This window comes from Cervus canadensis, chromosome 20 (genome assembly GCF_019320065.1).
Source record: "Cervus canadensis isolate Bull #8, Minnesota chromosome 20, ASM1932006v1, whole genome shotgun sequence".
Taxonomy (NCBI): domain Eukaryota; kingdom Metazoa; phylum Chordata; class Mammalia; order Artiodactyla; family Cervidae; genus Cervus; species Cervus canadensis.
Genome location: NC_057405.1, coordinates 53951441 through 53979040, shown reverse-complemented (window position 1 = coordinate 53979040; position 27600 = coordinate 53951441). Strand labels below are relative to the sequence as shown.

General features: G+C 40.4%; 1 protein-coding gene across 1 annotated transcript; it reads left to right on the top strand.

The window, feature by feature from the left end:
* Positions 1–1723: 1723 nt before the first annotated feature.
* POPDC3 (popeye domain containing 3) lies at positions 1724–22563 on the top strand. Its single transcript, XM_043439385.1, has 4 exons — positions 1724–1858; positions 19340–20071; positions 20996–21104; positions 22097–22563. The coding sequence occupies exons 2-4, from the start codon at positions 19587–19589 to the stop codon at positions 22376–22378; spliced, it is 876 nt and encodes a 291-aa protein (XP_043295320.1). The 5' UTR covers positions 1724–1858; positions 19340–19586; the 3' UTR covers positions 22379–22563.
* Positions 22564–27600: the final 5037 nt, after the last annotated feature.

The following is a 27600-nucleotide window of genomic DNA, read 5'->3' as shown; positions in this document are numbered from 1 at the left end:
AAAAAATGTAACATATAATACTAAATAAGAAGTAAAATCTAAACCCAGAATATGATAGGGACAGAGTAAACAAAGTAGGTGATTAAATAGTTAACCACACTAGAGGATTGTAAGTAGAAATAAATATGGGAGACCCCTGTAGTAATGATTACTCAAGGAAGTAGGATGACTTAACCACAAAACCAAGCAGGCTTGCTTAGCAACAAAACCAGGGAACAGAAGCATGAGACATAATGAAAAACCAATGGTGGCAGAGACCCAAATCTGGCCCAGTGAGCTCAGTAAGTAGATGATCCATAGAACATGCTTTCTGCACATATAAAGACAACACTTTATGGAAAGGTGACATTTCAAAGTGAAAGACGCCCATTGTACTGAGACTTGAAATAATTTTTCCATTACTGCCATGACAGTCCTAGCTTGACCATATAAGGACAAAAAGACTCCCTTGCCCAACCTGGGGGAGTAGCTAATGATGCAAGCATGATGCCTACTTAAGAACAAGGGAGAAGGTTGTCTTTCCCCTTACCTATTTTTCCTGATTATAAAACTGGAGCCCACTAATTTCTCAGTGTGGCACCCTCTCACCTGCCCACTGATAAGCCTCACAAGCATCCTATCACCTCTTATCTATCACTTTGCCTATTGATGAATTCTTTTTGTGCTGAGACATAAAGGACTGCAGCTCCCTGGAACCGCCTGAAACACCACTTAGCAGTTTCAAATACATCTGATGTCAAACCTCAAGACCTTCTTACTTCCCCAGCCATATCCAATTTAAACTGAATTTCCCACATTTCTGAGTAAATCCCTAGAATGAAGCAAAGGCCTGGAAGATGTATGGTTTCTAGCCCCATACAGGGTATAGGAATATGGGGACTTTTTGCCCCTCAGTCCCAGTATCCATTAAAAGAGGTTAATTTTTACCATTTATATTACTTTAATGGTTATTCTAGGGACCAAAAGAGCCAGATTACTCAGTAAATGTTCCTGGAATCACTGTCACCAGAACAGTTATAGAACAGGAGTGAGGGTGCTGAGAGAAGGGAGGAGATGCAAATCCTCAAGTAGGTTGTTTCAGTGTTCCCTCACCAACCACCAGGGTTTGAGCACCAAAACCAAAGAAAACTTCACTAACTTCACGGGAGGGAAAAAATGCATTTGATTTCTGCCTTAAGTTGTATGCATTAGGGCTCATTACTAACTTGAACTTTTTTGGGGGGGATCATCCGTATTTAAATTTTTTTCCTTCTATGATTGTCCATGCTCTTCATCCATTTGATTTTTGGAGACATTCATTGATTTGAATCAAGATATTAACTGTTCTCTGCCCTCTTTACACAAGATTCCCATCTCATTTTGTTTACAATGGGGGTGGGGTAGCGAGAGGGCAGAAGTACACTTGCTTCCCATCCGAGGCGTGAACCCCATGGTCCTCTGCCTGGCATATAGCGGGCACGAGGTCTGTTTTTCAGCTGTAAGCTGCGTTCACTTGAGACCCATCTTTGCAAACTTTACTCCGCCGCGCAATCGCTAGGTTGATCAGCAGTCCGACGACTCCCTGGAGGCTGGGGCTACCCGGGCCCCGCGCCGTTCCTGCCGCCGCCACCCCGCCCTCCCCGCGGTCCCCGGGGCGCGCGCCCGTGCCCGGCCCCCGCCTGCGCCACCGCGCCGCTCCGGAACCGGGCTGCGGTCACTGAGCGCCCGGGCGCAGGGCGGGCACCGGCGCGGGGGGTGGCCAGGAGCGCGTGAGCCGGGCACCAGGGACTTCGCGCCGGTCGGCGGGGCCCGATGCGCTCGGCTGGGAAACTTCTGCGGGCGCGAGGCCGGAGCTCTGCGTGAGGCCGGGAAAGGCCAGGTAAGGAGGGAGCCGGGGCGCCTCGGCCGCCACCCTCCCGCCGCCGTCTGCACCCTCACACCTTGCGGCGCCGGGGCTGCTTGCCGGGTGCGGTGTCTGTCCTGGCCCCGCTCCTGGGAGGGGGTCGCGACCTGCAGACCCCCAGCAGCGCCCAAGCTTCGCTGCCTGTACCCCTGATTGCGCGGCGCTGCCGCCTGCCTCCCGCTCCGGCCCCGCTCCGGCCCCGCTCCGGCCAGCGGCGAGCCCGGGGGTCCGCGCGGGTGCCGCGGAAGGCTGGCCGGCTGGGGTCGGCGCACCGGCCCTAGGCGCTCGGGTCCTCCGCCCACAGAGGTGAGTCTTCCTCCCACATCTGCTGTTGGACCCACTCTTGCCCCGGGCAGCACCTTGGAGACCCCCAAATGGTCGGATTTTAGAGGGAGAAAAGCTGCTTCAGGGGGCCCTGACAGCCCTCGGTTGGCCTTGGGGAAGTCGGGCAGAGGCGAGAAGTTTCCCTGGGCAAAAGGTCTGAGTAGGGGCAGGGTTTCCCCGTTGAGTTCGGGACCCAGAAAGCGGCCTCATCCAAGGTCACGCTGACCTGTTTACTCTATTTGGGGAATCCCCCTGGGCGAGGGGAGGGGAAGGAAAGAAAGAGAAAGACATTTGAAAACCACGAAACTACCTCCTCACCAAGGTCGGTTACAGAGATATGTATTTTGAGGGTCTGTATTTTAAGAAAAGATTAAAGGCACAGAATCAAAACAGTAATATGGCTATGGCACACACACGAAAAATTTTTGTTTTAGTCAGGAGACATTTTGCAAAAAGTGAAAAAGTTCTATATGTAAATAAGTGGGAAAGCAGAATATAACCTAATTTGATTTACTGAACTTCTAGAATGTGACAACCTTCCTTCCTGACTTTTTACTCCAACTCTTGTGGTTAGCTATTTTCAGTTTGCAAGCTTGCACGTTGCACTTGAGTTTTATGGCAGCCTTAAAAAATTTTCTCTGTTCATGCTAAAGTTTGGTGGCTATTTTCTTTTCTGTTATTTTTAATACCAGGGACTGTTGCACAAACAACTCCCTGGTGTGACAATACAGGAACCTGGCACTGTTCTTTGTGACCACTGAAAACCAAACAAGAACTACCTGAAACAAAATATAAGCAAAATAAATATTGGATCTCTTTACACATTTGCCAAATGAAGAGGTCTGTCTGATCCCACATGATCTTTAAGGTTCTTTCCTTCTCTGGAAGACTGGGTTTGTCTTTTGAAGAGTTTGGGATACAAATATTAAGTGAAATCTAGAATAAGATGTTATCTGTTCTACTAAAATTTTACACATATAAGCTGGGAGACATTTGATAATTGAGTTTCTTTAATCTCATCAGTTTCTCAAAATAGCTGAATCATTGTGCATCCTGGGCTTCTAAATGGTGACAGTCTATGCTATTAAATAAATATGTGTCAGGGGAAACCCAAATCCCATGCTTCTTATCACAAGACTGACTAATAGGGTTGATACACTGGAACATTCCTGTCTGCTTATTCTCAACAGTCCCCAGGAAAGATCAAGAATGGTTATGAAGCATTTGCTGCAGCATATGAGCATAACAACACATAAGTGATATGACAGGCAAGAAGTTTCAAAACTGCTTTGGAAAATGTCTGTGATACATTTGCGAGCCCGCAAACTGCAATTGAAATTGGTTTCTGTAATTATGGGTGTTGGTCAGCTGGGATTATTAGCTATAGAGAATAAGTAAGAATTTACAAAAGTGTATTGAATCATTAATGAGACTTTTTTTTAAAGGAAAAGAGAAAACATTCCTCTCTTTTATCTAAGTAGTTAGAGGAAAATATCTTAAAATGAAAGTTATAACAGGTTATTTTATAAGTTAAATAATAACAAAAAGTTGCTGACTTAAAACTTCCATGACAACGCTGGACCCTCCTCCAGCCCAGAGAATTGAGGGATCAATTCACACAGCTACAAAGTGAGACATTCTCATTTTGTATTTTTCAACAGAATAACCTCTAGTGACTATCACACATACTGAAATTGGTGGGGGAGGAGGGATGTACGGTCTAGAAAGAAGAGCAAGCAGCTGGGCCTGTGGAAGAACTTTCATCTTTCCAAGCCTCATTTTCCACTCTGAAGAATGCTAATGATACTCTTTGGGTGGCATAGTTTTGACTCCTCAGTGGGTCAGTGTAGACAAGACCCAGTTCGTGGCACATAGTGAGAACATAACTAATCTCAGTTCTCCCTGTCTTCCTTAGTAGGTGGTTGTTTATTGACTGAACAAACTGTAGGATGAACAGTAGGTTACAGTTTTCCACTTTTGATTTCAAAAATTCCATGTGGCAAAACCTTGATGAATGTTGAATCTAGGTAATGGGTATATAGGGGGGTAATCATATATTATTTTCTCTATTTTGGAATATGTTTAAAATTATTCATCAGAAAAAAATTAAGCGTAAAGCTGAAAAACTCATAAGATACAATTCTAGTCTAGCTTAACATTTTTAATTGGAGTTTTTTAAATTATTCTATATGGACAGGAAAGAAACACAATTTTATAGAGGGAGTAGATGGGTGAGGAATGGCACTAGAGAGTAGTCCATGGTGATCTTTAATTTTTTGTGGAATCTTTTTTTATTTTAAAAAGATCCAAAAATATGACAGTGTTGATATTTGATAATTTTGGTTGTTGGGTTCATGGATATTTCTTCTCTGATATCTTTGCATTTAAAAATTTTCAAATTAACATAAAATCACTTTTTAGTTTTATAAGATTATTATAAAGGAAGCAAACAATATCAGTTTATGCAAAGAAAAAAGTAGTGTCCTGACATCCAGGAACAACCTTTCTTAGCATTAAGTAAAAAATCACTCCATATGCCCTTGCATTTATACAAATAGAAGAATACAGGCACATTAATATGTAATATGCTACTCCTGTGATACATACAACATTTTAAGGCTTGTCTGTTGCTTTTGGTCTTGAATTTCTAAGAAACAACTTGCTTGCATTTTGATTTTTAAGACTTTAGATTGTCTTTTAAAATATAGCATTTATTTAAAAATTCAATATGCAACAACTGACTTTAAATGAGTTTTAAGTAGCTTATTTGCATATAAAATGTATTTTTAGATTATCTTAGATCTCATAATTTGAAACTGGGCTTAAATGGTGTCAAAATTTGAATTTCACTAAAATGCAAGCTCCATGAGGACAGGGATTTGTTGAATTCTTACATATGTTAATTATTAATGTGTTCTTGGCTATTTGAAAGTTGATGACACAGTCAATTATGCTAAAATGCTTATTTTGAAAACCAGCATCATTCCAATGCAACTGAAATGTAAGTAACAATTCAAGCATGATGCAAATTTTGTACTAACTTATTCAATGATTTACTCAGTCAGAAACACCAGGTGAACACATTAAACTGTAACCAGCTAACCAAGCCCTATAGGAATATAACACAAAATATAACACACACAGACCTCAAACATTACCAGCTACCTTGGTTCACTGAGTGATATCCTGCAAGATTGTGTTTTGTTATTCTTTTGCACTTATGCATTTTTCTATAGAAAAATACTCATTTAATATCCCAAGAATATTTAAGCATCTTGATTCAAAAATGTCAAATAGTGCATGCAAAAGGACAGCTTAAACACTGAAGAGAAGCTTGAGATAATCAAATATTTTGAAAGAATCAAGAGAATATGCAGTATTTCCTGAGCAGCAGGAATAAGGGAATAATCCACACTGAAGATCATGACAGAAGTACACAAAAATAAAAGCAATGTCTAAGGCTGGAATAAGCTCAAGTACTTCAAAGTCAATAACAATGAGGCTGAAAGAAATTTTTAAAAAGTGAAAAGATTGTTGACTGTCTGGATGGAGAACCAGTGAACAATTTTTCTCACAAAGAGAAAGCTCCTGTCTCTATAAAACACTCGAAAGGAAATGGAATTCCTTGCAGAAATGCTCCTATTAGCACCAGGAGTGGCTGGTTTGGTGGTTTAAAACATTGCTGACCCTGGTGTGTGATCCATCTGCTCATTAAGCTCAAACAAATGACAGGAAAAATTACAGCCAATTAGCTAGCACACATGAACTTATTAGGTGTGTTTGCCAGGAAGGAACATGAAGTAAACATAGAAAAAGTGAGTTCATTTGCTGTATGCAGGACACTTGGAGGAGAGCTAAGTGAAGGTGTCTTCCTTGGATTCATATCAAGGAAAGACTGTTTCATGCATCTGTGATTCCAGCTTCTCTTGCATCTTTCATCAGGAATCTCTGGTGAACTTACTGCATGACATGATTGCAGCTGACTGAAAGTGAGTGGCTTCCTGCTTGTGCCTTTAGCCATTTCCAGAACATGGAGAAGTCAGAAGAACTTGAAGCAGAGTATGGGGATTGTTTGTTTAAAGCAGATAAATGATAAGCTTATGAAGGAGAGGTTTACAGCTGTTTCTTCACATTAAGAATTATAGGGCACTGAGTGACTCAACCTCCTATCATTCTGTTGCTCCAAAAATTTTAATTTCTTTTCTTTCTTTCAGTTTTACTGAAATATAGTTGACATACAGCATTGTATGACTTTAAGATGTGCTGCATAATAGTCTAACTTCCATCATAAAATGATTATTACCACATTAAGTTTAGTGAAAGTCTATCATCCCATATGGATACAATATTAGAGAAACAGAAAAAATACTTTTTCCTTGTGATAAGAGCACTTGGGATTTTTCTTAGAAACTTTCACATATATAACATACAGCAGTGTTAACTATATTTATCATGTTTCACATTATATCCTTAGGACTTATTTACCTTCTAACTGGGAGTTTCTGCCTTTTGACCACCTTTCCTCAACCCCTTCCTCTGATAACCACAAATTTGACTTTTTTTTCTACGAGTTGCTTTATTTTTGAAATATAATTGACCTATGACACTATGTTAGTTCCTGGTGCACAACATAGTGAGCTGATATTTCTATATATCTCAAAATGACCACCATGATAAGTCTAGTTACCGTCCGTCAACATACAAAGATTAATATTATATAATTTTCTTTGCATAGAAACACAAAAGACCCCTGATAACTAAAGCAATCTTGAGAAAGAAAAACAAAGCCGGAGGAATCAACCTTCCTGATTTCAGTCTATACTATAAAGCCATAGTAATCAAGACAGTATGGTACTGGTACAAAAACAAAAGTATATATCAATGGAACAAGATAGAACGCACAGAGGTAAGCTCAAGTACCTTTGGGCACCTTATCTTTGACAAAGGATGCAAGAATATACAGTGGAGAAAAGACAGCCTCTTCAACAAGTGGTGCTGGGAAAACTGGACAGCTGCATGTAAAAGAATAAAATTAGAATACTTCCTAACACCATATACAAAAATAAATTCAAAATGGATTAAAGACCTAAATGTAAGGCCAGAAACTATAAAGTTCTTAGAGGGAAACATAGGCGGAACACTCTTTGGCACAGATCTCACAGAAAGGTCCTCTTTGACCTTCCTCTGAAAGTAATGAAAATAAAAACAAAAATAAACAAATTGGACCTACTTAAAAGTTTTTGCACAGCAAAGGAAACTATAAACAACATGAAAAGACAACCCTCAGAATGGGAGAAAACAATAGCAAATGAAACAACAGGCAAAGGATTAATCCCCAAAATACACAACCAGCTCATGCAGCTCAATATCAGAAAAACAAATAACCCAATAAAAAAATTGGCAGAAGATCTAAACAGACATTTCTCCAAAGAAGACATACAGATGGCCAACAAACAGCATGAAAAGACGCTCAACATCACTCATTATTAGACAAATGCAAATCAAAACTACAATGAAGTATATCACCTCACACCAGTCAGAATTGCCATCATCAAAAAATTTATAAGCAATAAATGTTGGAGAGGGTGGGAGGGAAAGGGAACCCTCTTGCACTTTTGGTGGGAATGTATTAATAAGTTGTTAATACAGCCACTATGGAAAACAGTATGGCGATTCCTTAAAAGAAAACCAGGAATAAAGTTACCATAAGACTCAGCAGTGCGGGAGAGGGGATGAGGATGGGGAACACATGTAAATCCATGGCTGATTCATGTCAATGTATGGCAAAAACCACTACAATATTGTAAAGTAATTAGCCTCCAACTAATAAAAATAAATGAAAATTTAAAAAAAAGACTCAGCAATCCAACTACTGGGCATATACCCTGAGAAAACCATAATTTGAAAAGACACATGTATCCCAATGTTCACTGCAGCACTATTTACAATAGCCAGGACATGGAAGCAACCTAGATGTCCATCAACAGATGGATGGATAAAGAAGTTAGTGGTACATATATACAATAGAATATTACTTAGCCATAAAAAGAAATGCATTTGAGTCAGTTCTTGTGAGGTGGACAAACCTAGAGTTTAGAAATAAGTCAGAAAGAGAAAGACCAATACCATATATTAGCATATCTAGAAAAATGGTGCTGATGAAGCTATTTGCAGGCCAGAAATAGAGACGCAAACATAGAGAACAGACTTGCTGGACATAGTTGGGGAAGGAGGGAGGGGATGAATTTAGAGAGTAATACTGACATATATACACTACCATGTGTAAAACAGATAGCTAGTGAGGCGCTGCTGGGTATCACAGGGAGCTCAGCTCGGTGTTCTGTGATCACCTAGAGGGGTGGGATGGAGGAGTTAGGAGGGAGACTCAGGAGGGAGGGGATATTTGTATACTTATGGCTAATTCACATTGTTGGACAGCAGAAACCAACACAACATTATAAAGCAATTATCCTCCAATTTTAAAAAAAGGTATTATATAATTGTCAACTATATTCCCCAGAGTGTACATTTTAGACACGACTCATTTATTTTGTAACTGGAAGTTTGTACCTCTCAACCTCACTCACCTATTTCTCTCATCTCCCACCTGAAAATTTGTAATTTCTTAAGAAAACATTTAAATTCACTGAATCTAGGACTGAAGTGAGAAAACAAGAATGCTATTGATTTGTTCCAGTAAGTCCAGATATTTAGATTCAAACTGTATGTGAAGCAGTTAAATCATGAAGGTTAAGACAGCAGAACCTTGGCATCTGCCTGCCTGAGAGTGAGTCTGGGCTCCTGGGCTCTATCAATATTGTATCCTTGTGCAGCCTATGCTTTAGATATCTCATCTGTAAAATGGGGAGATAAATTTGCCTCCTTCATGAAGTTGTGAGGATTAAGTGACATGGCATTTTAGGGCTCTTAGACATGTGCCTGGCACACAGTCAGTAAGTGTTCAGTAAACGTTAGGTGGTAACAGCGTTGGTAGTACTACTAGTAGTAATAGTATATGAGGATTAAGAAGATGGCACATAGTTACTTCATTAATTCCCATTGCTCAACTCATCTAAATTTGGTAGAGTCACAATTCGAATTACGTAGCTATTTGTTTCGAGTTTCTATGGGCTTTTTTTTTTTTAGTATTATTCTCTGAATGTGTTTGAAACATCAAGTATTTGCCATACATGTATGGCCCAATTTTGCAAAGAATTGATCCAGCTAAAAGTCAACCATGGAAACATGGCATTCCAGGAATTTTGGAGACTGGTGTATGAATGACATGTGGGCTTCCCCGGTGGCTCAGTGGTAAAGAATTCGCCTGCTAATGCGGGAGATGCAGGTTTGATCCTTGGGTTGGGAAGATCCCCTGGAGAAGGAAGTGGCAATCCACTCCAGTATTCTTGCCTGAGAAATCCCATGGACAGAGGAGCCTGGTGGACTACAGTCCATGGGGTCACAAAAGAGTCGCACATGACTTCAGCTCGCCAGGCTCCTCTGTCCATGGAATTTCCCAGGCAAGAATACTGGAGTGGGTTGCCATTTCCTTTCCAGGGGATCTTCCTGACCCAGGGATCAAACCCTGGTTGTCTGCATTGCAGGCAGATTCCTTACCATCTCAGCCACCAGGGACCCCAAACAACAACATATGAATGACATAAGCATTCTAGAAGTTGCCCACATGCTTAATAGTGTTGGGGCCACTGGACTCCATGAAAGAAAAACCTATAAAGTGATACAGTTAATTTAAATATAATTCCCAGGGCCACTTATCCTGTCTTGTTTTCCAGATATGATTAAAGACCTGTTATCACTTGATTTTCCTAATAGAAACCTCACAAGGATTGTCTTCTTCTCCATAAACCTGTATTTCAGGTCCACCGTAAAATGTAGTTATTACTTTAATGAAAAGCCTCATTTATAGTGAATATTCATAGGTGTGTATATTCATTTTCTATTGCTTTGTAACAAATTACCACAAACTTAGTGGCTTAAAACAATACAAATTTACTATCTCACAGTTTTTGTGAGTCAGAAGTCTAGGCACAGCTAGAATGGATCCTCAGCTCAGGGTCTCACAAGCTTGCAATTCAGGTTATCGGCTAGACTGCACTCCTCATTTGGAGTCTAAGGTCCTCGCCCAAGATTTCCAAGTGATTGGCAGAATTCAGCTCCTTGTGATTGAAGGACTGAGGTCCCCATTATTCTGGTAACTTTGGTTGGGTACTTCTTTCAGCTCACAGAGACTGCCTGCAGTTCGTTGCCTAGTGGCCCTCACAGGCAGTTCACAGCATGGTGTTTGCTTTTTTCTAGGCTAGTAAGAATATGTTTGTCTAGTTTCCAGCCCCTCTCCAGTCCTACAGTGGAGTCTTACATGGCTTAACATAATCACAGATGTCACTATTCAAGCCCCATTGGCCAGAACATGTTACCTAATGTAGGCACCCTCTATCCCATGCCGTTCACATGAGAATGCCATTCAATGGGAAGACTTAAGGAAAGGGGGTTTATAGGACCTTGCATGAGCAGGGTAGGAATCTTAGAATTCTCCCTCCCACCATATGTGATAAAGTGAGAAACCAAACATGGCTAGAGATAATCAGATGTGGCTTTAGCTGAGACAAGAGAATCAGAGAAGCCTGGCATAGCTTGTGGGCAGGTTCTCTAGTTTCCTCGAGTCTCAAGTGAAGCCAAGCTTTCATTGGTATAAAAAGTCAAAGGCATGTTCCAGCCTAGGAGCCTAGTGGTGCATGAAGAGACTTAGGTAGTAAGTGAAAAACCCCCAAGGCTGGTGTGGATCTTCTGGAATCCAGAAGGCCACAATCCAATCTCCAGCATAAAATTTATGAGACTGTCTACCTGAGATTTCCAGTGTATTCAATGGGGTAACATCAGAAGATGAAATGAGAAAATGAGACCATGTAATATAATTGCTTAAGAAAGTAGGATTCTCCTAAGGCAAAAGAAAAAAGTAGCACCTTCCTTGGTAGAATAAAGGAGCCAAGAGCTTAGTGGGGTTGGCCATCTCTAGAGGCAGAAGCCAGATGGTGACACATCTATGCCTTGGATAACATCTGACTGACTGTAGCGTATGAATACTGTAGCCAATATCATTTACATTTACATCAACTCTCTGCTCTTAATCTGAGATAATTCTTCCATATTTATACGTTTATATACTATACATATGCACTGTTTGCACAGCATCATGCCAAGTCTTAGCATGATGAAGAAATGAATTTCTTCTTTCCTGTTGCTTGAGAGGCTCTAGACCAGCACTATCCGAGAGAAATATAATGCAACCACATACGTAATTTAAAATTCTCCAGTAGCAACATTAACAAATAAGAAGAAATGGGTGAAATTAACTTTAATAATATGTTTAATTTAACCCAGTATTTCCAAAACATTATCATTTCAACACGCAACCAATAAAGAAATTATTAATGACATATTCCTTATCTTTGTGCTGTGTCTGACATCCATTGAGACCAACGCATCTTGCTTCAGACCAGTCACATTTCAGGGGCTCAGTGGTCACGTGTGGCTGACGGCTCCTGCAGTGGCCAGCACAACCCTAGAGTTCTAAGGCTTCTGGTCATGGGCATTTAACTTCAACTCTCATTTCTCTTTGTATTCACTTTCTAGATAATCTCATCAGCTCCAGTCCTTATTCAGTGCTGTCCTGTGTCATTTAGGACAACTGTTAAATATGCCTCCATCCTGCACCTTATCTTCTGCTATGAACTCTGTTGTTAGACCAGGTGCATCAGGTTAAACGTGACGAGTCCCCTGCCCCCCCAACTTCCTCTGATTTCTTTCCAAGCTTCAGGATCTCTTATAACTCCAAAGTGTCTTCATCCCTTCTCTGTTCTTCTGTCTCAGCAGAGACATGTCTTCCTTTCATTTCTTCTTCATGGTTAATGTAATATATGCTTTTCTTTCTTTCTTTGTCCAACACCTAACCCATTGATTCGGGTATCGATCATCTCTCACTTGGGCTTCCTGGCTATTAACCTGCTTGTTCCAAAACTATATTCTAAACATTGTTTTTCTACCTGAACACCATTTATATAATATATATACATATATAAATGACCAACTAATAAAGCCAATATTTAAAAATATACACACTATCTACATTAGATTCTTTAAAATATTACTTAAATATGTACCACAACTGAAAGAATAAACAAATAATGATGCTTTAAAAAGGAAAACAGAGGCTTCCCTACTGGTATAGAGGTTAAGATTCTGAGCTCCTGGTGCAGGGGACCTGGGTTTGATCCCTGGTCAGGGAACTAGAACCCACATGCTGCAACTAAAGATTTCACATGCCTCAATTAAAAAAGATCCTGCATGCCACAACTAAGACCCGGTACAGTCAAATAAATACATACTTTTAAAAAAATTAAATGGAAAATATATATTATGGGCAATATAATATACAGTGGAAGCCATGTAGACAGATAGTAAAGACCATAAAAGTTCAGAGCCTAGAAAGTGCACTTCACCCACCATGTTAAGGAAAGGCGGATGCAGAACACGCAGACCCTGAGCCCCCTCAGAGATGAGTGTGAGGAAGAAAATGCCTCCTGACCTGAGCAAAGCATGGAAGTGAGAAACACAAGAGAAAAATGTGCCTTTCTAGCCCTGAAAAATAAGGATTAAAATCCAGATCCTTTACTCTATAGAATGTTCTAGTGTCTCTTACCCCAACCCCCTAAAAGTTCTTAACCCTGGTTGCACAACAAAATCAATGGGAAGTCTGTGAAAAAAATGCCAGTGCCTGGGTCCCACTACAGTCCTTAAATGATTAAACAATTTCCAGAGCAGGGCCCCAGTCACAAACCTGGTGTGAAGATGTGTAATCATAATTCAGTTCTGCCCCTCTGCTCTATATTTTGACCTGGGCTAGGAATAACTTTGAATTACATATCATAGAAAGTGGTGTTATTGTAGAGCTGAAAGGTGCTGCAAATAATGATTTGTCCAAATCTTTCATTTTATCAATGAGGAAACAGGTCTGGGAAGATTAAAATCTCACACCGTGGGACTTCCTTGATGTTACGGTGGTTAAGAATCCGCCTGCCAACGCAGGGGACACATGTTCGATCCCTGGTCTGGGAGGATCCCACATGCCGCAGGACAACTAAGTTTGTATGCCACAACTACTAAGACCACACAGCTAGAGCCCATGCTCCACAGCAAGAGAAGCCACCGCAATAAGAAGCCCGCAGGCCACAACTAGAGAAAGCTAAGCACAGACAATAATAAATTAATCACATGCTGTTTAGGGACATAGCTAACACTGACACCTTTCTCTTAAGTAGTAATACCAACTGGACAGACCAGACAGAAGAATGGTAGACCCAACACTGGGACTACAGCTGTGGACAGACAATGAAGGATCAGAGGACATCACATGGAGTAACCAGCCTGGAAGGACAGCCAGCTGGCAGCCAGGAATGGACAAAGCTGAGGCTCTTTAAGCAAGGATAATCCAGGAATCCTTCAGGAACAAGATGAAATAATGGCTCTCAAACTGAATGGATACCTGTATATGTATGGCTGAGTTCCCTTTGCTGTTCATCTGAAACTATCAAAACATTGTTAAATCAGCTATACCCCAATACAAAATAAAAAGTTAAAAAAAAATCAACTGAGAGCCTATTAGAAATCCACCTGTCTGTCCGTCCCTGGCTCAGTTATTCTGGGGTGGGGCCAGGGAAGGGGCATTTTAACAAGTCCCTGGGTGGTTCCAATTGTTATTGGCTTCCAGAGACTGGTTTCTTTATTCAAGGATAGGTTAGTTCTGGGTCGATACCTATCAGCCTTAGGTGGTCAGGACACAAGATAGGGAAGAATAAAACAGATCACTCCTGCAGGAATAAGTAAGTTTAGAATTTACGACATAAGGATGGTTTGTCTTCTATTGAAATCCTCTGAAGAAAGCTTTTAAAATCTATATCTTCAAATGGCTCAGCTCTGTAGCAAACAAGCAACAAGTACAGCAATGCCATTTCTCTGTTATTTAAAAATCTGCTCAATATATTAAAAAAAACAAACAACTGAATAAAAACTGGGCAGAAGACCTAAACAGACATTTCTTCAAAGATGAGATGGCCATACAGATGGCCAACAAACACATAAAAAGATGCTCAATATCATTAATTATTAGAGAAATGCAGATCAAGACTACAGTGAAATATCAATTCACACCTGTCCAAATGGCCAACATCACAAAATCTACAAACAGTAAATGCTGGAGAGGGTGTGGAGAAAAGGGAATGCTCTTGCACTGTTGATAAGAATGTATTAATAAACTGGTGGAACCACTATGGAGAACACTATGGAGGTTACTTAAAAACTAAAAATAGAACTTCCATGTGATCCAACAATCCCACTACTAGAATATACGCAGAGAAAACTGTAATTCAGAGACACATGCGCCCCAGTGTTCACTGCAGCACTATTTACAATAGCCTGGATATGGAAACACCATAAATGGCCATCAACAGAGGAATAGATAAAGATGTGGTATGTATATACAGTGGAATACTATTCAGCCATAAAAAGGAATGAAATTGGGTCATTTGCAGATACATGGATGGGCCTAGAGACTGTCATACAGAGTGAAGTCAGTCAGAATGAGAAAAAACTATTAATACATATATGTGGAATCTGTAGTTACAAAGCAGAAATAGAGATACAGATGCAGAAGACAAATGGATAGATGCCAAGGGAGGGAGGGGTGCAATGAATTGGGAGATTGGGGTTGACATGTATACACGACTATGTATAAAACAGACGACTAATGAGAACCTACTGCGTAGCACAGGGAACTCTACTCGCTGCTCTGTGGTGTCTAAATGGGAAGGAAACCCAGAAAAAGAGGGACTTATATGTATACACAGAGCTGATTCCTCTTCCTGATACTGAGGAAGATTGAGGGCAGAAGGAGAGGGCGTCAGAGGATGAGATGGCTGGATGGCATCACCAATGCAATGAACATGAACTTGGGCAAGCTTCAGGAGATGGTCAGGGACAGGAAGGCCTGGTGTGCTGCAGTCCATGGGGTCACAAAGAGTTGGATATGACTGGGCGCCTGAACAAAAACAGCTGATTCACTTTGCTGTACAGAAGAAAGTAACACGACATTGTAAAACAGCTATACTCCAATAAAAATAAAAAAATAAGATAAGTGCTCCCAAAAGACTAAAAAATTAAAAGAATAAAATCTGCTAAGAATTTTTAGTATAGATCTTCTCATTTGAATGTTCCAGTACCCTTTAAAGTAGACACAATAGGTGACATTACCTCTGCTTTACGGATGAATAAATATGTCTAAGTTCATCTAAGTAGCAAGGAGGAAACTAAAGTCTATATTTTCTAAATCCTGGTACTGTGGAAGCAGAATGATATGGTTGAGACAGTGAGTTTCAGAGTCAGACAGACCTGGATGGAATCTTAGTTCCAATATGAACAGTGTGGTGACTTTGTACAATTTACTTGCCTTCTCTGAGTTTCAATTTTCTCATCTGTGCGATGGAGATAATAGTACCTTCCTCATGGGGTTGTTGTGCAGATTAAATAATTTTTAAAATGTCTGGCACATAGTTGCTAAGTATACATACTTAAAGGTTTAAGTAGAGAAAACTATCTTCTTCATATGTAACACATACCACAGTTGGGATATGATGCCAATTAATGAGGATAATATTGATAGAATTTTGATCTTCTAGGTTGCCTAGCAACCACAACTAACATAATACCACAAGCTACCAGAGCTGTTTTAATGAAATCAGGAATTCAGCTGCTCTTAAGGAACTGAACATTGTAAGAAGACAGAAGGATTCTCCTGTGAATTTGGAGTTGTGCCAGACATCTTAAATAAGTGATGTCCTAACCCCTCAGTCAAGAAGGCCTCCACTTCTGTTCCCCTAGGCGACAGAAGATGTTAGAACATCTGTTGACCTGGATAGAGTGAGGATGGAAAAGGCAGAGAGGACTTGTTCCTCTCTATCAACGTGTTCAATCCACATTCCCTGAGTGCCAAGGGTCTGAAATACAAAAACATTTGTCTTTGCCCCTTAATAATTTTGGAATCAAGAAGAGGAAATGAGTCAGTGTTGAACAGTAATACAGCAGATTATTTCACGAGTGGCTTTCTATGTCTGTGTCCCTGGTAGTAGTCTAAGTATTATGGACTGAACTGGACAAGCGGATATAGCCTGTCTCAAATAATCCACTGTTAGGATTATTATTTTCCTGGCAAACCATCCTGGTAGAATATTCAACTGGTCTCCCAACACATTAAATAAGATCTGCAGCCTTGAAAGACACACTGCCCGCTGGGGAGAGCATGAAGCTGAGCGGAAGAAGACTTGGACTTCCAGCTTCATGACTTATTGTGACTTTTACCTGAAGCAAGTTATTTAACGTGCCTTGGGCTCCACCTTTCTCATCTGTAAGCTGAGCATGATGGTTTAGATACTGCCTCGCTCATGGCAGTAAGTGTGATGCTGTGAGATAATAAATGTACATGAAAAAAAATAAATAAATGTACATGTTCTGAGCCCATAACTGCCATTTCAAGTTAATCTTCACCCCTGTGCCACCCAATTTATATCACATTTAGCTGAGCATCCTTGTGTCTGCCTTTACATTTCCTTATTCCTTTGAACTCAGGCTCTGACAGTGTAAAGAGTAAAAAGGGGAAAAGCTTGGAAATATTTTGTGTATTTGCACTTTGTGTCCCCAAGTGTTAACTTCTTTTGCAGGGAAGATCAACTACTTAAGAAATCCATTGTGCTCCTTTGGCATGTCAGCATTTATTTACCCCAAAACATGACTTAAGGCCTACAGGCCTTTGACATCAGCGGCTGGCTGATGAGTCGTGTTCGGCATTCACACAGTGCGGCTGGCACATGGCCGAGGAACACTTGGGCTCGTCACCTGCCCCTGTCAATTCTTCCTCTTCTAATAAAGTACATCTGTTTTGGTGACTGAATAAAAACACACCAAGCAGAGAAAGCCTGGGTGTGGAGTAATCTAATCAGGGCAAGTCAGCACTCTTTGCTGAGTGATACAGGATCAAGGGTAGGAGGGTGGTTTGGTAGCAGCTTATTGAAACACAAGCTGGCTGGAAAGGGCTGGAAACACAGTTCCTCATATAATTATAATGGGTCACACTCCAGGAATGCAGGTGGCCCAGTATATTATTCCCCAAGTCAAGAGTTTAAGGGGTAAGATTCCAATAAACTCCCTTCTGAATTGCCAGAAACGTTTCACATTAGCATCATTTTCGCAATTTGTTGAGGATTTTAAATTTCCAGGGAGTTCAAATCCAAGTTCAGAGCTCCACTGGTATTTTTTAAAAAAGCAATTTTTAATATTGCTTTTGTGGCTATTTGCTTGGCATCTTGAGGAATTAACTTAAAATACTTGAGTTTTAAAAGTAAAACAGCAGGGAGGCTGACATTTGCGGTCTGCATATCACACTTCTTAACTACTCATTGTATTTTTTAAAAATGTTTCTTTGTTGTGAATATGCAGTGATAATATAACTTTGGGTTTTGTTTAAAGAAGAGAAAGGAAACATGTTCAGAGGGCCAGTCTGGCCTTGAGGCTCATCCCTCACAGTGGGATGGATGGAGTGATAATTAGAGGGATGTAGGATGTTTGTATTTGAAAGCAGCATAAGTAGAAATAATACAGTTGTAAGTTATAGGTCTGTGTTGTTTTTTCCTGTTTTAATGATTCACCTGGTGATGTTCTTAAAGTCATTCCTTGCTGAGAAGAGAATCACTGCCCAGGATGAAAAACCAGGAATTTGAGCAGCAGCAGCTTCTTTATTTTCATCTCTAGTTCTGTTGGTAGTAAAATGCTGTTCCTTTTTTTATTTCAGCTAAAGTCATTTTCACCTCTGTAGGTACTTTTTTTCTATGAGACTAGATCTATGTTATTTGATATTTTATTACCAAGTGTTCTGGAAAAAAAATCTATCTCAAAATAAAAACAATATAGTACACAAGTTCAAGGTTCTTGAATGTTATTTTGGTTTCAAAAAAATCAATCCAATGAATGCTTCATCTTGAAACCATTTATCGTTAAGAAACTTGGTGATAAATGATATATATCCTTCAGCTCTGTCATCATGGTTAAATCTCTCCTGAATGAGATCACATATTAGCATTTTTACCATATGGCTGAAAGGGTAGAGAATATATGTGCAGAGGAACTAGTCGCTAACATTTTTGACCATCTGGCAAATAAATGTGTAAGTAGCAGGAACTTTAATATTATTTATTTAGTTATATAGATACAACCTTTAGCCTGAAAGAGCCTCTAATACAGTAAAGGAGAACTGAATTTATATTTCTCAAATAATTTTGATCTAATTAAACATTTTCACAGTCTACCATGTGCTCTTAAAACCTGATTCCTAATGGTGTGTTTCTTACATTTATTGATTAGGGCTCCTTGCAGTGACTATTTTAAAATCTCTCTCATGAGAGAGACCACATGATTGGATCTAGCATGCAGGCTTAAGTGCTGAAGTTCTGCTCTGCCATCAACCACTGTGTGGCCTAGGATAAATCAGTCTGAGCCTCAAATTCTTCATTTGTAAAGAGTGAATAACAAGTTGTCAAACAGCATCTCTAAAAGGGTGGGCCATGGAAGACATGAATTGATGCATCAGAATCATGTAGGGAGCTTGTTCAAAATACCAACACTGAGGCCCCTCCCTTAGAGATTTCTGACTCAGTATATCTGGAAACAGTCTATAAATCTGCATTTTTAGTCACTATCATGAAAGATTCTGAGGTGCACTGAATTACTGTTATAGAAACCAGCTGATTATAGCACTTAGCTTTCTCGAAAAATACACAGTTAGCTAATTGTAACAAATACTAAAATATCTGTAAATTATTTTTAATTAAGCCTAACTTGAAAATATGCATCTTTTTCCTATCCTAGAAATGTAATACTTTCAGTATTTGTGCTGAATATATTTTAACTTCATAGAAAGTAGGATGTCAACTTGAATAAGTAAAACACTGGTGATTCATTAAATACACTTCTCAATTCTGTTTAATTAGAATCCTGTTTTTATTTCTTACATAGGCAACAACAACATATTTGTCAGCTAGAACTAAATCAGAAGCCCAGATGAACTTAAGGATGCTAGCATGGGATTCTTAGTTTTTCAAGATCCACATACACCAAACCCGTAATCACCCCAGGTCCAGTGTCCCGGCTTTCTCTGGTTTTGTGAAGACTCAACTCTGATGATGGAAAGGCAAAGGACTTAATTATTTGCTTTGATAATATTTAATATTGACTGAACAGTGAACCAGACAGTACTACAGCCATGGAAGGAAATTCAAGTTTATGGAAGAACCTAATCGATGAACACCCTGTCTGCACCATCTGGAAGCAGGAGGCTGAAGGAGCCATCTATCATCTAGCCAGTATTTTATTTGTAGTAGGTTTCATGGGTGGCAGTGGATTCTTTGGGCTCCTTTATGTCTTCAGTCTGCTGGGGTTGGGTTTTCTCTGTTCTGCTATCTGGGCTTGGGTAGATGTCTGTGCAGCCGACATATTTTCCTGGAATTTTATACTGTTTGTCATCTGCTTCATACGGTTTGTTCACATCGCCTATCAAGTCCACAGCATAACCTTTGCCCGAGAATTTCAGCTGTTGTACAGCTCCCTCTTCCAGCCTCTGGGGACCTCTTTGCCCGACTTCAGAACTATTGCTATGAGCTCAGAAGTGGTTACTCTGGAGAAGGAGCACTGCTATGCCATGCAGGGGAAAACCTCCATTGACAAACTCTCCCTGCTTGTCTCAGGAAGGTTTGTACTCTTGGCACTTGTGTGGCTTTCCACTTTATTACTTACTAGCTTTTGTTTCTTTTCGCTGCATTTTCCCATCTCAGCGTAGTATAATCCTCAGCAGCATTTAGTATTCTGAGGCATGAGAAAACCCTTTAAACATGAATCATTTACATAGGCATTTAGAATACATGGTACCATTTACTTGAAGCAGGATATAATTTAGTCTTAATATTTCTTCATAGAAATCAAAGGTATGAATTGGTTTGTCTGGATATGCTATTTGTTTCCAAACTAATCACTTAGAGTCAAGAAAAAGATGATGCCAGTTTGAAGGTATAGAATACTTATAGTTATTTAGCATACAAAGTATTTGAAACATTCTATTAGGGCATTCTTTTAAGTAATAGAGAACATTTAAATTTTATAATGATCTTTTTTTTTTCAGTAATTTCTAGCAAATGCCCACTTGCTCAAAGGGGAAGTGTACTATATATAAAATTTGAAAAAAAGTTTGGGGGAGAAATAGGAATGTGATTATTCATATTTTTTAAAAGGGTAAATATTTAGTTTACAGAGGTATTTCCAGTGGTACATCTTTATGTTCTTCAGAGTTCTACTTAATTTAAAATCTGACTGAGTGCATTGAAACTTGTAATTGTAATATATTATACACACCTAAATGGGCACATATCAATGTGCAGTTTGATGAATTTTCTGATGAATTTCACCCACCGTTCCAGAATCCTAACTATGGGAGGAGCAGCAGTACATAAATTTTACAGATTTTTGTCACTTATTGTAATGTATGAATTTAATATTTTGCCCTTCAAGATTTTAAAAGCCAAAAGAATCATCAGAGATCAGAAATACTGCTCCCTGCCCTTGTCACCAATTTAGTTCTTTCTCCTTCTCTCCTGACTGATGTCCTTTGTGTCTGGGTAGGATCAGAGTGACAGTTGATGGCGAATTTCTGCATTACATTTTCCCCTTCCAGTTCCTGGATTCTCCTGAATGGGACTCACTGAAACCCACAGAGGAAGGCACTTTTCAGGTAAGGGATAACTAGACCACACCGTGAACGCTGCCTCTTTCAAACAGATAAACACTGCTTGTTTAAAAACAGGCAGACAAGCAAACAGGGCAGCAGATGACATGGGGTCATTTACACTTAACTTCGGAATGTACTTGGTAGCAGGCATGGCTTCCCCATTCCGCTTGAGTCTTACTGATTAATGTCACTTTATAGGTCCAGCAACAAGGAGAAGATTGGGTATCCCGTAGGACAGAAAGAAGTCTGTGATCAATTCTTAAATTTTCCTTTGCTTAACTGAGTACATGGGAATTAAAATATAATCAACCGATATTTGACTCTAAACACTGCCACCTGTCACAGTTTAGAAAAACACCAAGAATGAAAATCTGTCCTTATGACAAAATAAGTGACTTTTAAAATTCAAAATGTGATGAATTTCAGTTGTTTTCTAGCAACAAAATGCTAAACAAATTGTCATTACTATGCTGCCATATCGGGTAGTATTGAAAGATAATCTTTCGGTAGGTTCTATTATGGCATTCATTTTCCTCTGGTTAATACATGTAACATACATGTGTGTATATATATGTGTTTTATATATATAGAATCATATACATATGTAGATCAGGTTAATTCTATTCAGTACTACAGAAAATGGATTAGGGTTAAATATCCACAGTCTTTAAGACTGACATGGAAATATTTCCCCAACATTAGCCAACTTTATTATTTTTTAATATTAAGTAGCTCTCACTTCAATAAAATGCAAAATATAGATATCTAAACTTAGAAACAGATGAACTGGAGATGGGCACAACACTGTGATTATTCATGTTATGAATTACATATATAGTAATAAATTTTGTACTTTATGTTTTACAATATATTGTGGGTTTTAACGTTAAAATCAGCATGAGAAATTCATTTAAAATTTGGGGCCAAAAAAAAAAAGGCAGAACATTTCTTGTTGCCTAATCTCTGTTTATGTGTGATCTTATATGTTTTTTCAGGTTACCCTCACAGCAGAAACTGATTGTCGATATGTGTCTTGGAGGAGAAAGAAATTATACTTGCTCTTGGCTCAGCATCGGTATATCTCCCGCCTGTTTTCGGTTTTAATTGGCAGTGACATTGCAGATAAACTCTATGCCTTGAATGACAGGGTATACATAGGAAAAAGATACCATTATGATATTCGGTTACCCAACTTCCTTCAAATGTCAAGTCCTGAAACGTCCAAGTCATCCCTGACAGAACATTTGCAGAATTCCAGACGATATTGTGATAATTGACATCGAAGTCTCAAGTTTTATAATTATAAAAGACTCTCTTCATCATTCCCCAAATGAAATAGCAAAATATGGCAAATTGAGCTCACTAATATTTTTATAAATCCAACTCAGAGGCAAGATGCTATTGCCAGCTGTTTTATTCATCTTTTCTTGTACACTGTGAATAAATTTTACAATTTTTTTTTTCTGTATTTCTCATTGGAATATATGAAGGGGGGTGAAAAAACTGTGGGCAATTTTGTCTTTTTCTGTACCACAACCGGGAGAATGAAATTTTGCATCCTCAAGTATGTCCTCAGATTTATGGAAGTCTGCTGTTGTGCCCTACTGAGTTAGGTGTCACTTCTCGAGAAGCAGCCAGTAAGTACTCTCAGCAGGAGAGTGGGTAGCTACTTCCACATCAGTGCTGCCAGAATTTTGCTACAACCTCTGATGAAAGCAACATGTGTTACTATGGGGTAGGCAGCAATTATTTATTTTAAATGTGAAGTTATTTAACATGAGTTGAAAGTGGAATAAATGTTTGCATCTCTCGAGATGATAGTATGCCAATCTTAAAGACTATTTTATTACTACAAATAATTTATCAGCTTAATCATGGCTAGCATATTTTAAACAGAGGCATTTCATGAAAAGCTGCATACTAATTACTGAGTAAAAAGAATACTTGTGAATCAATAGTAAAAATGTAGCACAGCATCTCAATTTTACACGTTCAGTTCTAAGGGCAAGAGATGTGGTCTGACTGGATGGTGAGGGACTCCTACTGAAAGCTCTACCCACCACGAGGGGCAGGCAGGTGGTCTACCTTCTAGCCATTCCTTCAGCTCTGTAAAGAGACGGATCTGATCCCTATCTGGAAAACTGGTTTTCTGGAGCTCACATGCAAGCCGTGTTCTTTGGTAGAGATAGAGCATCCTACAGCTAGCGAGTGTATATTGAGTACCTACCGTGGACTTCCCTGGTAGCTCAGATGGTAGAGAATCTGCCTTCAGTGCAGCAGACCCAGGTTTGATCCCTGGGTTGGGAAGATCCCCAGAGAAGGGAATGGCAACCCACTCCAGTATTCTTGCCTGGAAAATGGACAGAAGAGCCTGGTGGGCTACACCATGGTATCGCAAAGAGCTGGACACGGCTGAGCGACTAAGACGCTGTGGCTCCAGGTGATGACCTGGACACTGGGAAGATGTCAGGTAACGGAGGTCCTGTCACTCACGGAGCTCACATTCCAGAGGTGAAGGAGGCAGAAGATAAATCAGAAGCACCTAGAGACAGAAAGAGGTAGTACTGTAGAGAAAGATAAACCGGAGAAGGTGGCTGGGAAGGGGCACTGCAATTTTAATAGGAGTAAAGGAAGGCCCGAGAGAGAAAGGTGATGTTTGAGCAAAGACCTGACGGAGGCAAACAAATGATGCATGCGGCTATTTGGGGAAACAGCAGTCTGGGCCGAAGGCGAGCACATGAGGTCTTTAGGCAAGAGCAGGAGGAGCTAGGACACTGGTGTGGCTGGAGCAGAAGGACTGCAAGGGAGAGGGCCCAGAGGTCAATTGTGGGGCCTAATTAACTCGTGGTAAGAATTTTGACTTTTATTCTGAGAATGACCAGAAGCCACTGGAGAGCTTTAAATAGAAGAGTGATGTGATCTGCCCTACACTTTAATAGAATCACCTCGGTCAGTCTGCTAAGAAGGCTGGAGGAGACAGGACTGGTCTTGGAAGGGGAGATCAGGGTTCAGTGAGAGATGCTTATTAGACTGAAGTAGAATAGATAGCTGGAGGAGTCTAGAGTACCAGAGAAAGGTCTGGGCTGGAGATAAAGATTTGGGAGTAGTTCACATGTATGTGTTAATCACTCAGTCGTGTCTGACTCTTTGTGACCTTATGGTCTGTCCATGGAATTCTCTAGGCAAGAATACAAGGGTGGGTTGCCATTTCCTTCTCCAGGGGATCTTCCAGACCCAGGGATCGAACCAGAGTCTCCTGCACTGCAGGCAGATTTTTTACCATCTCAGCTACCAGGGATTAGTTGTTTGTTGTTGTTGTTTTTCACATGTAGATGATATTTAAAACCGTGGGACTAGATGAGATGGTCAAGGGAGTGAACATAGGTTCAGAAGAAGAAAAGGTCTGGGGACTTTTCCTTGGGACTCTCCATTGTTAAGAGAATGGGGTAGCAGGGGAAGAGTTGGCAAAGGATTCAAGAAGAAGCAGCTGGTGAGGAAGGAAAGAAACCATGAGCGTGCAGTCCTGGATATCAAGAGAAGAAAAGTGTTTCAAGGAGAAGGGAGCGGTGAACTGCCTCAAATGTGGCTGACAGTCAGGTAACAGGAAGTCTGAGAATGAACAGCTGGGTTGAGCAGCATGAAGGTCACTGGTGAACCTGACAGGAGCCGTTTTAGTGGAGTAAACTGGGGACAAAATCTTGACTGAAGTAGGCTGACAGAAAATGAGAGACATGAAATCAGAAGAGCAAGTATAATAACGTTTACCAAGTTTTGATGTGAAGGGAAATAGAAATGGCTGGTAGCCTGAGCTGGAAGTGGGGTCAAGAAAAGAGGATGTTTTTATTGTATATTTTTTTAACTGAGAAAAAAACAACGGGACTTCCCTGATGGTACAGTCGACAGGAATGTGCCTGCCAAGGTAGGGGACACGGGTTCAATTCCTGGTCCAGGAAGAGTCCACACACCTTGGAGCGACTAAGCCTGTGTGCCACAACTACTGAGCCCAAGCACCCTAGAGCCTGTGCTCCCCAACAAGAGAAGGCACTGCAATGAGAAGTCCGCGCTGCATCTCTCCAGAGCGGCCTGTGCTCCCAGCAACCGTACAAAGCCCACACAGCAGCAAAGACTGAGCATGACCTAAATAAATAAATAAACACATTTAAAAGAAGAAAGAAAAATAACAGCATATTAGGTATGAGGCTGGGAATGATCCAGAAGAGAAGGGTGAACTGCGAGAGTGATGACCTTGAGCAGATGAGTCAAGGTCAACTAAGCACAGACAACCATTAGTTAAGATGAGAAGGCACAGCATGTAGGAGTGTGGTTGCTGGCAAGGGAGAGATGTGATGGGAGCGTATGGAAGTTCTCTCACAGTTACTTCTATTTTCTCAGTGAGCAAGGAAGCAAAGTCATGGGGAGGAGAGGGAAGAAGCCGTGGGGTTGTGTAAAGTACATTACTTTCTTGTATGTGCATCTGCCGTAAATGGGACAGTACGATACGGTCTGAACGCGTCTGGATGAGCCACTGAGCTTGGCATGAACTAAATGGATAGTTGGGAGGTTCCTCTATCTCCCGGCCACACACGGGCAGTGCTTATGAGCAGACACAATGGCACCTATCTGCCTGGTGCCACTGAAGGCCTTCAGGAAGCACCCACTGGCTTGTCAGCGGGCTTCACAATGGCTCTGGGAGAAATTCATTTCTTTGTGCCTATAAGGCTGTGTGGTATTAAATATTAAAATACAGAGTACCCCAAGGAGCAGTCACACCTTAAGTTACTACCAGCTAAGAGTACAACAGGGGTTAATTATCAGATAGCTGTCTAACCATGAAAGTCAACTGAGAACAAAGCCAGGCAGAGATGGGATATAGCCTTCTGGCTCGAATCAAGGGGCAGAGGGAGGAAAAGAATTTCTAGTTACGTTTTCCAGAAATCAAATCAATTTTAGATGAGGAAGAAGGAGTACAAACGTAACAGGATGGACCTAAGAGATGCTGTCAAACCTCTCCATCTTCACACTTGTGTAAGCCTGGCACCATCCCTCAGTATTAACACGTCGGCTATTATTCAATACCTTGGTTGCACCCAGCTTTTCTCACTTAAAAAAATAAAAAACCCCATAGTGATCTCCATGGATCCACTCTGTATGTTTGCTTTGAAGTGTCTAGCAAACTGCACTTTACTATTTCTAAATATTCTAATCAATCCAGATGGAAAGAAGAAAGCAGTGATATTCTGGAAGTGTACCCTGGAAGTGCAATATCACAGTGCATTTAAATTTAATCTCTATTAAAAACTAGGCTCAATTTAATCTCAGCCTAATTGTTTCCAGCCCTAAATTCCTTTGATTCATTTATTGTTGGTAATAGAGCAGTAAGATAAGGAAACAGCTGCTTTCTTGTGTTAAAAATGCTTTGTGCAGGGCACTCCAAGTTGGTGCTCTGGGACAACCCAGAGGGATAGGGTGAGGAGGGAGGTAGGAGGGCGGTTCAGGATGGAGGGACACATGTATACCTATGGTCGATTCATGTTGATGTATGGCAGGAAACATCACAATATTGTAAAGTAAGTATCCTCCAATTAAAATAAATTAATTTTTAAAATTCACATTTAAAAAACTCCAAAAAACAAACAAAAATGCTTTGTGGCTTTGTATACAAAATATATATATACAAAAATTAATGGAGCACCTTGTCCACAAAGAATAAAGAATTTTGAGATTAAGACAGTAGAGCATTTATACCAAGTGTGGCGCTTTCATAGCCTGGGGCTCTCTGTGACTGTATAGGACGCAGGCCCATGAAGCTGGCACAGGCCAAGAATGGGCCCTCCTTCTTGATGGAAATGGGGTGATCGCTTTGTTATTTTTCTGTGCTAGATTTCGTGGTCAGGAAGAACTGAGAAGTAGCCTGAAGTGTGGGTCTCTGGCTTAAAATGCATTCATAAGCACTCCCACCCCTGTCACCAAGGCCAGATCCCAGAGGCTGCAGGCCCTAGTTACACAGCTTATGTCACTTAGATGTTTGGAAGCCTCCCACCCTCTCGGGGCAGGATGTGGGGCAGAGCTAGACCTACTAACCTGATCTAACCTTTGTGCAAATATGAAAACGGGCCAGTGGGATTTGCCCTGGCTCTGCACCCTCAGGAACTCACAATGCTGAGACGTATCTATCATAAAGAATAGTACGATGCGCTCAGCATTCAGAGGTGGAAGAATTTTCTCTTTGCCTCAACAGAGGAGCAGAAGGAAATTCATTTGCTCTCTGCTCATCTGAATAAGCTTTGGTTGTCATACTGTTACACTGCACAGAACCAGAAGGACAGAAATGATTTGACAAAGTAGTTACAAAGTGAAATCCCTCAACTAAGCTGGCAAGAGCCATAAAAAAACTGACCAGTTAGACACTGTATTAAATATAAGAGCTATACACATACAGTACTATGTACTTGAGTCCCCTGGATTGACCAAAGGCTAAATATGTGTGCTATTGGATTGC